A 12,393-nucleotide genomic window follows, 5' to 3' on the forward strand; every position below is an offset into this window, starting at 1 on the left:
GCTTCAGCGCTCAAGGTTTGTTAAAATTTCATGCTTTGAAGTCTGAATCAAGCATTACTGATCCCTTATTTGCTGAGCCAGCGCTGCTTCTGCTGACCTCACTCAGGAAATTAGATGTGGATTAGGTGTGCAGGTTTTAGTCTTACCAGGCCATTACAGTTGCTCAAGGCCACTTTGCTGGAGGTAGGCTGGTCTTGGAGGTGTCCCACGTAATGGCAGTGGGGAGAGTAGGGATGACTCCAGGCTAATCTTCCTCTCTTCCAGTACTCCACCCTGAACTGCCGAGACAGGAGGCCTCCCTGCAGCGTCAGGTTCAGCAGGAAGTCGTTTCGTGATGTGGACAGCTGGTAGAAGAGCTGAGAGATGGAGAAAGAAAGTTCAGTGTTAGAGGTTCGGGCGCTTTGAAACATCAGCCAGAAAAATAAAAAAGGAAATCCAAAACTGTACAGAGTCAGGCAGCCTGTCATCGGTGCTGCGTCGCCCTCTTCTATGCTGCTGGGACGCTTCTGAGTCCAGCGTTTCGCCATTTGGTCCAACACGTACTGGGATGGCGATCTCATACTGGCCAAGGCTGGTCAGAAAGGCAGCTAGAGAGAATTAAAGAAGACATAACCCAAGATCAGAGTTGAACTTATTTAAGCCAAAATTCAGCCAAATCTAATTCACTAAAATTAAAAACACACTTGGTTCTGGATGATGCCTGCTCTGAAAAAAGCTTCTGGCCTGTTCATTGAGAGAGTAACCCAGCTGGCAATGAAAAACTCTGAAAGGCTTCTTTGGCCTGACAAGATCCCTCCACTCCATGAACCCCCCTTTCCACATGTGGCTAAAGGGATATCGCCATGGTTACTCTGAAACTGTATACTTCCTGTCTGTCCCAGTCTGTGCTGGGGACTGGTGGAGATTTATTGTCCAAACACACACTGCTCCAAACAGCTAACGTCAGCTAACTAACGGGGAAAGGTCACCAGCAAATGATCCAAGTTTTCATCAAACCTTTGGCCCCAGCTGGTGGAGAAGCAGCCCCCTTCCCACACAGAGTAAATACCCAGAGATCAGAGGTCCCTGGTACAGACTTGGAGCGCTCTGTACCGGGGGAAAAACACACTATGTAAGACGCAGATAGGTCTGGCTTGAATAAACAGCGGGCACAATTATAAATGCAGCTTTCACATGGAACTCATGAGGTTGTATTTTTGACATGGGAAGTTAAGAGCAAAATATGCCCGCCATTCAAGTGGTTTCAGTCATGAGAACGAAAAGTGACAGCGTCTGGTCTTCTTCTCATGATGATGGGTGACTCAGCATTTTGGGATTATAATTTCGCGTTCAATAATCTTCTGTCACTTTGGAGCAAAACACACTACCCATGGTTCATGTTCTTAAACAGCATCAAATTCATGTGAATCTCATTTTATTTCTCAGAAGTAGGGCTAATCCCCCTGAGGGCTCCATGTTGTTCCCAGCAGTGAATCCATCCTAAACAAACCGCAGTGAGTGATCAGGTAGGTGGTGTCAAAATTACCTTCGAAACACAGGAAAAGCTCCTGGAGAGATACAGAAAGGAGGGTGATAGAAAACCCAACGTAACTCGCCTCCAAGGAAGAGTTAAATGAGACCCCACACAGAATAAACCATGCACTAATGAAAACCATAAAAGCAAATAGGAATGTAGTTTGAACCAAGGACTTAAAAGGAAGTTTTTTTTTCAAAGCCATCTGAAGCTACCTCTGCAGGGGTTGTCCAACTACTGCTGCAGAAAATCTTACGATAAAAAAAAGCATAAAGACAGTTCCACATGTCTTTTTTTCTTTTCTTTCTGTTTTTGGAAGTAGGGTTGTATGAGGTACTTGAAACATGCAGTTTTTTTTTTAAGAGTCAAATCTTACATTTGACCCCAAACCCTTAGTCTCAGGGGGTGTCAAAACAGAGGCTGTGCTGATGCCATTAGGAATTCACAAATCACAAGTGTCTTGTACAATATAAGTTTAAATAATGCACAAATCTCGTCTACTATGTCTTTTATCTGATATATAGGGCTAAAACGCAACAGTAAAATTGTTATTGTGTGATCGTTCCTGATGTTTTGTAAAATAATAGACACCAGATGTGAGAACAAAAGTGTTGTTTTTCACACAGCAGAAAGTGAACTCAAGTCTTTGAGCGTGAAAAACAATGCAATTCACGAGAAGACAATAGTTAAATTATAGTTGAGTTTGTTCACAATAGCTGCTGCAGTCATAGCTCTTTTACTTTCCTGTAGTCTCTGGGAATAACAAAGATGAGAACAAGTTTTCACATTTCCAGAGAATCATCTGAACTCTTGATAATGTATCTGTAATGGGCCCTGAGGGGTGCCGACGGTGGAAAGAAACCTGCTAATTTTATCAGCAGACCCTACTTGGTTAAAAGAGTTTCAAACACAAACTTCTGTTCTGATTATTACAAGCATCCACCCACATGTGGGGTATCACCCTGGTTTCTGTTATCACCAATAAAAACAGTGGAAGGAAGTACTCTGGATGGAAAACCGTCCCTCCCTCCATCACCGACACACCTTCATTGTACCTCGGGTCAAGGGTTGATCTGAAAAGCGCAGCAAGGCAGGAAGAAGCTGTGATTGTTCCTCACAGTTTCAAAAGGTAAGTGGTGAAAGTCTGTGTTTATTTCAGCCTCGAATGAGACTATCTTTATCAAAACAACCTCACCCACACTTTTTCAGTTTCTCTCCGTGTGTCTGTCTCTATCTGCAGCCAATCTGCCTCCTCAGCAGCTTAATGCTCCACTTTGTTTAACAGCTACCCAAAGACTTTTTCCACCCGCTGTTTGCCGTTGTGCAGGCAGTGTTTAGCAGAGCTTTGAAGTCAGAAAAACATCTGTTTGCTGTGGGTGGTAATACGACTGATGAGACAGGCATAGGAAAACTTCAGAGCTGGATGATGACAATGTTTTTTGCTTACCTTTTTGATCAGTCCCCAAATACCAACTATTGCAGTCCAAACCATGCACCTTTGCAAAATGAAAATCTCAAAGGGAATTGTGTGTTCAGGGTTATTGAAGTGGCAATGTGGCAGGTTATTGAAGACAAACAGCTGTGAGGGGTCAAAGGTTAAGTCTAGGAAATAGATAATCTTAGCCTGGTTTTGGGTGATGACACACAGACATCCTCAAGTTGTACGTCTTTGCCTCACACACACACACAGGTGAAATGAATGGGCACTTGGCGGAGGCACAGAAACATGAATTTATGAAGTTCAACTTCAGCCGCCCAGACCTGTACTTCTGTAGCTCTGAGTTGTGTCTTCTTTCACATTTTTTTTTCTGAACACAGGAATATCACTATCCAAACAAGAGTACAGTTATGATAAAACATGTAAAGCTAATCAAACTCCGATCACTCGTTTGACTCAGACAGGGATCAAATGCGGACAAAGAAGTGTCATTATGAGGATTTCCAAACATGTGTAGCCCTGACGTGGTTGTTTCTCTTCAGTAAAATGAAAAACAGATTTCACTCTGGGGGCCTGGATTGTAAAATACATTAAAGTCCTGTTGTTCTCAAAGACTGAAAGTCATTAGAGCAATCCACTTTATAAAGCTGGGATCACAGGCAATAAACAATAATGTTTTCCCACTATTTATTGAGACCTACAAGCAGACTGTCCTCTGTTGGTAATAAAAAATATAATATCACTTAAACTACGAACTTTATAGAGTATCACACAGATGTTAGTAATACACAGTATTTGTGTGTATGATGTAACTTTGAATCGTAACACAACATTTAAATCCTCTGGGCTTCATTCTATATGAACAACAAACAAGATGTTTTTACACAGCTGTAATTCAAAATACGATCAAACATCAGAGCGCTGTCTGAAATGCCAAGAAAGTTACCAGCATTCTGTTGCAACACAGCCCAGAAAGTTGATTGAAATATAGGTTGCATATCTAACACAAGCAAAACACAAGCTTCTTTCACATATGCACGTGTGAAAGTTTCTAGAAATATCTGGGGAGCTCTAGCACCTAACGTTTTTAGATATGCTTGTTACTGGCACTAATGCCCAGTACCTGGCAACTGGTATTGGTGCTCAACTGTACCAATTCTCAGTACTTTTGTGTGTGTTCATGTATTGATAAATATTAAAGATGCTATGAGGAGGATCCGTCTTAGATGGACTGCCTCGCCACCTTCTGGCCCAGAGTCTCGCACACAGTGTCGTAAAAATGTGAGTTATAACCAGGCATGTGTTTGTTTTGGAACTAGTTTTCTTTTGTTCAAGACAACTTTTTACCAGATACAATGCAACAAGGTAAAGTATTGATTAGCACAGTGACATAGCATTGTTGTTTGAAACATGATGACAAGCAAATGTGAGTTTGTGCAGTAGTTTAGCAGCCGATCACATGTAGCGCTACTGACAGCCCGGTGCTGTGAGACATGTTGGTAATGTGTAATCTTAGTGAATCCTGGTTATGTCCTGCCAGTCATCTTCCAAGCACAGCTAACGAAACCTGGCTCTTTATTTTATTGATAGACTCTCAAGTTTGAATGGACCACTGCAGAATAACTGCTGCATGTGAGTTGGAATGAACATGAGCAATAACAGCTTAGCCCTTTTAGCCGTTAGCACTGGCTGTATCACTCTGCGGCTCTTTTGTCCTTTTTCTGTCTGACAGTTAGACTCCAGTGTCCACCATCACTACAAAATTAATCACAGAAACCGTTTTCTGCAGAGAAAAACACAGAACTCTCCTCTCTCTTTTAAACTTCATCAGCCGGGTTGGCGTTGTCATAGACATAGAAGTGCAGTAAATCAATCGAGTATTGCTCGACCCAATCAGGAAGCTAAGAAAAAGCCAAAGAGTAGCATTTTGACACAACCTATATTGGTGCTGATAACGTAACTTTAAAGTGTGGATCATGATCGGGCAAATAGCTAGAAGGGAGACTTTTTCAAGACCACTTTCAAACTCCTTACTCTTCCTCAAGCCCCTTTAATTTGTGTACTAATAAAATCTCAGTTTTTTAATTTAACATATTTGTTTCACAATATTTAAACTCTCAATAAACTTGTAAAGCTGTGTTCATGTACAGCATAGAAAATAGCCTACTCTTCCACTCCCTGACATGGTACTAGAGACAGAATTCAGTTAGTACCTATAAAAGTACCTGATTCAGCACCCGTCCCCAACTCTTATGGTCCAACTAAATGATACTCCCTCTAAATTGGCCTAGGTGTACTTCAAATTCTACAAATAATACAATTTTTTATTTATATTAATTTTTCACCATGCCCAAGAAAAATTCTGGGCAAGGTTTGAGTGAGTTTTTCAGGAGTTTTGAGCACTAATGAGTACCAATGTAGTCAAGGCTTATGAGCGTACGTTTAATAGATGTCAGTGTAACTCCTCTCCACATGCTGCTGCTCACAGGAGCTTGAAGTTTTTCCAGGAACTTTAATGCACCATGTTAGGTTTATGGAGGATCGTAGGTTCTGCTCTCACCTTGTGACTCAGCAAACTCATCTCTATGACCTCCTGCGACCCCTGTAGCAACCATGACGATGACGACACTGCAGACCAGACCAGTCCTCCATAGCATTTCCATGGTTACTACAGTATTTGCTATAGTAACAGAACTCAGTGCAATGGTTCCCAGGCGTCTGTCCCAACATGTCTTCTGTCCTCTCGGATGCCCCGGTGCCTAGCAGTGGGACAGCTCAGTGCTTTGTTGGGCCATGGCTGCAGGAAGATATGTGACTTCACAGAGACATAGCAACCTCAGCTGTGCATGGATCAGCAAGTGGGAATAAGTCCTGAACAGTCCACACAGAAGTCCAAAAAGGCCTGGAGAGATCTCCCAAGGGGCTCAGCAGCAGCAGCAGCAGCGGGAGTAGAAGCAGCAGTAGCGGGCTGAGACTCCACTCTCTTTGGCCCTGTAAAAGATAAATAATTCAGTGAGTAAGAGGAAGGCCAGGGAAGGGAGTGAAAGGGAGGGTAGGGACAGATTTAGGCTCAAGAAGGAGGGGACAAGTAAAACAGTCTCAGAGAGAGACAGAGAGAGGAGAGAGGAGAGGGAGCTTGGGATCCCACTGACCCATGCAGTCCCCAGTCTAACAAGAAAAATTTACCAAGTCCACTTTCAGCATCCAGTGAAGGTCTGCCCAGGCCTGCTTTGTTCCTTTAGCTAATCAATCCTGGCTTTGGGGAAGGGCAAACACCCTGTCTTTCCCTCTGATGACCAAAGACAACAGCAGGTCCCAGCCCAGGGCCCCTGAGGCCCCTGGGCTTCAAGCTGCCTGCCCACCGGAAAGAGTTCAAACACAAAGGAAGCCATTGATGTTGTAAAAAGCTTCACTTAATGCCCAAACAGGGCTTGAAGTGGGTATTATGTCAGAGGCTCTGGGGGTAAAATGAGCCAATTTGAGAGGAGCAGCAGGATGCCATCACTGCTACGCTGGCTGACTGAGGTGGCTGGTTGTATGGCTGAGTGATTTGCTGGCAGGCTGCCTGACTGTACAGCTTACTAATTGGCTGTCGTCCCGGCTTGCAGACGGGCGGTATGAATGCCTATATGAAGCTTGTTTACATCTGAGCCTGAGGGTAGAGTGCTGTTATTATCATAACTTAATGGAAACTGAAGTATGAAGCCTTTAGATCCTAAAGGCTAAAAATGACCACGTCCTATATCCAAGTGTGACAGTAAGAGAACTTAAATTTGTGGGGGGAAAACAACTTAAACTCTGAGATATTCTCAAACCCTTTGAGGCTTGATGACTTTACAAATGTCTTAAAGTGATACTCCGGGATGGAACAAGTTGGGTCCTATCACAAGGTTCAGGGCAGAAATCACCCGACAGCAGTGTTTTTGTGCAGCAGAAGCCCAGGGCGCTCGCACCAAAGACCCTCTCCCTGCTCGTCTACCGGTTTCCTATGCATTCAGATGGGGCCATATTTTACTTGACCAAAAACACAAATAAACGGACTCCCACCGAAAAAATCTGACATCGGTCTGCATTCACACTATTTTTAGAGAATTTTCAGCGCATTACTTTCACACAAAAACACCGCTAAATAAGGCCCTAGTTCTCATCGTGTCTCTTCGTCCTGGCAGACTACCTGCGTTTGTTTATATCTGGCACTCCGCGCGCGCGGACTGATACGCCAAGTGGCAAGCGCCTCGTAGCAAGCTGTGGCTCTGCAGCAGAGGTAGCGCCGTTTTACGACAAGATGAGAACTAGAGCCTTATTTAGTGGTGTTTTTGTGTGAAAGTAACGCGCTGAAAATTCTCTAAATAAAGCGTGAATGCAGACCGATAGACTTTTTCAGTGGGAGTCCGTTTATTTGTGTTTTTGGTCAAGTAAAAATTGGTCCCGCCTGAGTGCAGAGGAAACCGGCAGACGAGCAGGGAGGGGGTCTTTGCTGCGTGCGCCCTGGGCTTCTGCTGCACAAAAACACTGCTGTAGGGGTAATTTCTGCCCTAAACCTTGTGATAGGACCCAACTTGTTCCATCCCGGAGTATCACTTTAATAAGGTTGTCTCAAGGTTTTCTGGACTTCTTAGTCTCTATAAACTGCTATCAAGAACCACCTCATGCAAACTACGATGCAGGAAAGAAGTGATCTTTACTTTTTATTTCGCTTGATTCATTTAAGAAAGTTTGAAGAGAAAATGTATGCCAAGAGCTGCAGAGTAGACAGTCTAGGTTCACTTCCAACTTGCAGGCCTTTGCCTGCCATGCAATTTGTTATCTTGTCCCTCGATGAAAGCATAAAAAGCCCTAAAAAATAACAGACAAACTCTTGTTGGATCAGGCAAACAGACTGCGTCAGAGAAATCCAGTTGTCATCATCGAGGAAACAAAACAAAATGCAGGACACTGATGGGACCTGGCCTTATCTATGCATACACATACAGTGGTGTGTCATCTGCATATCGCTTCACCATACCAGGGGAGTTCAACGCTTTTCTCTTTCAGCTGATTTTGCCTCATGTTTTCTGGTACCAGCCTGGGACAACATCTAAAGCATCTTGTTGCACTTTTTTTTACTCTTAAAATAGAAAAAAAGCTTCTTAACTGGATGATGAGTGGAAATTAACAGCGCTCTGGGCCACACGGTCATTTTCTACACTGCTGATTTGGCCGCCTTTTGCAAAACTGGAAACCCAGGTCTCCTTTATTTCTCCTTTATTTGTGCACTATGCCCTTAAATATCTTATTTTCATTCATACATCAACATGAAGTAATTTTGTGTTACAAAAAGTGTAAACTTCCTCAGACCCAGAGTGCCCATTACAAAAAAGGCCAGATCAAATTTTCATCCGTGCCCTTCTCTTTGACTTGAGTTTCCTAGCCCGGAATTGCAGCGTCAGCTAAAAACCAAACCTTTGCTATTCTCCAGTAAAAGTCTGCCCACCCAATCGACTCCAGTCCCAGCCTCCCTCCCCTCCCATCCATCCATCCATCCATCCCTCCCTCAGTGCCGTCTGGGGAAAGAGAAGAGCGAGCAGAGACGCCACACTGGCCCAGATGGCTGGCGGCTAACCAACTGCAGCCAAAGGTAATCGGAAGCAGATGGGAAACCTTTTGGTGACGAGAGCAAGGGGGAACAAGTTGCCTCCTAAAAAAAAGGAGTAAAAAAATGAGAGCAAAGCCCAAAGGGAATGAAAGAAGGACAGCAGAGTGCAAGCTGTTTGAGCCAGCTGGGAGAGCCATTCTTAAGTGTTAATACCCTGAAACTGAGTGTGAAGGAACGGGCTGAAAAGAGCCCTGATGTGCCTCTTGTTTCAATCTGAACAGTGAGGGAAAGGTACAGTAAAAGGAGAACTTGCTTAAAAAACACTGAGGGGTCTTTGTACTGTTGCAGCTTCCCTCATACGTGGAACAACTGAAAGTCCTTCTCCCTTCCCCTCCCTCAGGCTTTCTCCCAGTCATTTCCTGCACAGGCCAAACTGCCCTCCATTTTCATTACTTCTTCTAGTCTCGCTCTCGATTTATTGTAGGGTTATTAAACTTGCAGCTTGATATCAAGTGCTTTTCATTACCACTAACTCTCCCCTTGTTTATTTTAACAAGAGAAGGAGGGAGAAACTGGACCCCCACCAATGCTATCCCTGGGTGCTTTTTAAGCAGAGCTGCTTAAAAAAAGATTTGTAGTCTGCCTTCGGGGTCCTCACGACAACATGCATGCACTGCCTACATAGTAAATTATCACTTCATTATAAACTGCAGAAACACAGCTAAATTAAGAGCGAGCTGTCTCTCAGAGGTGATGGTGTCGTACATCTTCTGGGGTCTGTTGTGCAAAACTTTCCCTCTGGGCTGTATCACTTTTAGCGAAATAAAAAGCGTATGTTTGTCAGCTAGCCAAGTGAGAACATACGCCGACTCTTGACTCAGTGTTTTGCTTGGATTACGCTATGAGTATCGAGCATATACAGCCATAATCACAGCCAAGCAAAGAAACTGGTCTGGGCTGCAGCAGACAGGCCAACCTATTTGAAACGCAATCACAATTTACAAAGAGAGGCAAGAATGGGGGAGAGGAAAGTGTTTTTTGTTAAAAAGAAAGAACTGCTCAGAATAATTAGGAGGGAATTCAAATGTGAGCCAAATCTGTACAATAATGAGGATCCTCTCAATGCATTCCTTTATTTTATCTTGTTATCAGCATGTGAGCACGAACTGGAGTTTTTCATGCATTATAAGGGATGTACAGTAAGTTTTAGTGTCTGTAACTAACTATGCTGTCCTTGTCTTTAAGTATTGCCAGGGAGAGTGAAGCTATCCGAAAACCAGCACACTAATCAAAGCCATATGACCGGCTCAAAGTCTGTGTGGAGCGAACAGATGCTAAGTGTCCCTCAGCTTAGCTTCGAGTCGAGCTCTCCCCCACTCTCTCTTTCTCTCAAACACACACACACACACACACTCATACACATACAGTACACACAAACACACGGCTTCCACTTTGATCAGTGTGTAGCTCATGAATCAGCTTTGGGTTCAGTTTATTATTTCATTAAACTGGCGCTGCTGCTTCTCTTTTCTAATAAGACCATGAGGCTCTGGGATCAAATAGCCCATAAGGCTAATGTCATAAGTCAGATGCTGCATGTCAGACTGCTTCAGTGGCAATTACTCCTTCAATGGAAAAAAAAAGTCCAGATTCACAAAAGACTCCACATGAAACCCTGAACAGGTGATCATAATAATCCAAAGAACTGGGGGATACTTCTCAGACTAAACTCTAATACTCCCTGTCTGCTACAAAGACAGAAAGGGAAAGAGGCAGGCATTCCTTTCTCAATTTCCCCCAAATAAACAGAGTGCAGATGAAAAGTGGGAACATAAACAGGCTGGAGAACCTCGGATGTGCTCCCCTCGCTCTGAAAATGTGCCTCTTGAGTCTGAAACAATATTTAGTGAGAGAGAGGGAGCTGACTCGACATGAAGTGAGTCAGCCAGCAGCAGCAGAAAACAGCACACATGGTAGTGGATGGTTTTCTCTTTCTTCTCCTTTTTTCACATCGTTTTCTGCAGTTTTGATCAGCTGACAGTCGCAAAACAAAGAAAAGCAACAACTCCTAGGTGTCAAAGATGGAACCATCCATGTCTGGCATTTGTTGCTTGAAAATGTTTTACATGACAACAAAAAAGTAGAAAAATGGTGATCTTTCCATAGATGAATCAGATAATCACTGACTTGCCTGCCTTTACCACAGTGGGTGGTCAGAGCTGCAGGGCAAATGTTGGAGGACAGGTAAGGTGCTCTATTTGCAAACCAACCAAAAAAGGTTTCCTCAGTAGTTTGTGAGTTTTGGGGATTACAGAATCTCAAAAAGTTCAGCAACTGTGTTTGGTAGTTTATTCTTTGTTATAACAATGCTTCTCAGCAGTAAATCTTGTACTGCTGGAAAGGCTTTTCATTTCCCTTCTAAACGATGCCACATGTGGAGGGAACATGCATTTGTGTGATGAGTTTATGGGTTGCGGTCATGATAATTTTGCCAAATTTACTCTGCCAATGCCAAACAGCTTATTCTGCCATTGACTCTTGATTGGTGGATTGGATGATTGAAGTTTGAAGAAACTCCAACGAACACTTGTGGGATCAGCTTGGGCGTGTTGTTCGAAGAATGTGATGCTATCCCAGGTGGTGCCAGGGAACCAGTCTGCTGTGGCAGTGTACAGTTCTTTCACACACTACAGAGGCTCCTGTTTGTTGAATTAATGAATTGTTAAATTGCCAATTAGCCGATCCACCAAACAAGAGTCAGTGGCAAAACAAGCTGTTCGACATTGCCACAAAGCATTTTACGACAAGAAATACTCCACCAAACACAAATTGTCTCACTTTTTGTGCTTTAGATATTAGGGCTGGGACGATATGCTATTCTTGCGATTTGATTTTATTATGATTTTTGGGGTGCCGATGCAATTTAAATTTCTTCGATATTGACAATTTTTGCGATTTTTAGATGGCTTTCTTTTCACACCAGACCATGAGAAAAAGCTAAATGATAATGATAATGTCTACAGACTATATGAGGGGGCACATTTTCCCATAAAATGCACATCACGTGAGTCAGAGAGACACATTTCACCCTCTGCTGGAGAAAAGTGGTAGCTTTTTTCCAATCCAGTTTATAAAAAAAAAAAAAACAAAAAAAAAAAAACAAACAAAGAATCCTGATTTTGATACTGCCAAACAAAAAATCCTGATACATCAATTTTCATTTTTTTCTGCCACCCCTAACAGATATTCACAACATACATGGACTACATAACAATTCTGCAAATCAGCTGATCCAATGACTCATCCATCATCCCTGATGTTCACTGGAGGACCCAATGTTTCTGCATGTGCAAACAAGACCTGCTGCTAATTACATAATGTGTTTTACAGCTGTGTGTGTCAAAGTAAGCTATGACAGTACAAAAGTGTTTCAATGCCTACAAGATGTGACACAATTCTTCCCCATCAGTGAATAGCTACAGGTTGCTCCCCCAGCTGGTGAGTTACACAAAGCCACCCTTCACTTCAGGACCTGATGCCTGCTGTCAGCCACATCATCTCCCGTCAAACAGAGAGTGAAAGAGAGAGATAGGAGAGAGACTGCAATGTCACCGGCCAGTGGAGAGTCCAGCCATGACTCAGAGCCCTTAAAGTTTGGTCAGTCAAAGGTAAATTTAGGAGGAATACCAACCAAAGACTACTTTCATTCCACAGAGGTGCATGAAATTGAAAAAAGGTCAGAAAGACTGCACAAGAGCGACTACCAAAACTTGCAGAAAAAGTCCCAAACAAATGAGCGTTTTGAAGCAAGGAACAGCCTCCTGTCAGCATCAGGTGTCAGGACATATTTCCTGCAGAAAAGTGCAA

General features: G+C 43.2%; 1 protein-coding gene across 2 annotated transcripts in view; it reads right to left on the minus strand.

Annotated features, from left to right (window-relative positions):
* adamts10 (ADAM metallopeptidase with thrombospondin type 1 motif, 10) overlaps window positions 1-12,393 on the minus strand; it is a 61,982-nt gene that overhangs the window by 36,766 nt on the left and 12,823 nt on the right. For both annotated transcript variants that reach the window (XM_074668210.1, XM_074668209.1), the window contains 3 exons: window positions 5,512-5,942; window positions 448-587; window positions 147-356 (listed from right to left, as the gene is read on the minus strand). In XM_074668210.1, the coding sequence (XP_074524311.1) occupies window positions 147-356; window positions 448-587; window positions 5,512-5,614 (453 nt within the window). In that variant the 5' untranslated portion in view covers window positions 5,615-5,942. The remainder of the gene's footprint in view (window positions 1-146; window positions 357-447; window positions 588-5,511; window positions 5,943-12,393) is intronic.

This window comes from Halichoeres trimaculatus, unplaced genomic scaffold, assembly GCF_033239565.1.
Source record: "Halichoeres trimaculatus isolate MK-OKI-2021-1 unplaced genomic scaffold, fHalTri1.1 fHalTri1_scaffold_4, whole genome shotgun sequence".
NCBI classification, from domain to species: Eukaryota; Metazoa; Chordata; class Actinopteri; order Labriformes; family Labridae; genus Halichoeres; species Halichoeres trimaculatus.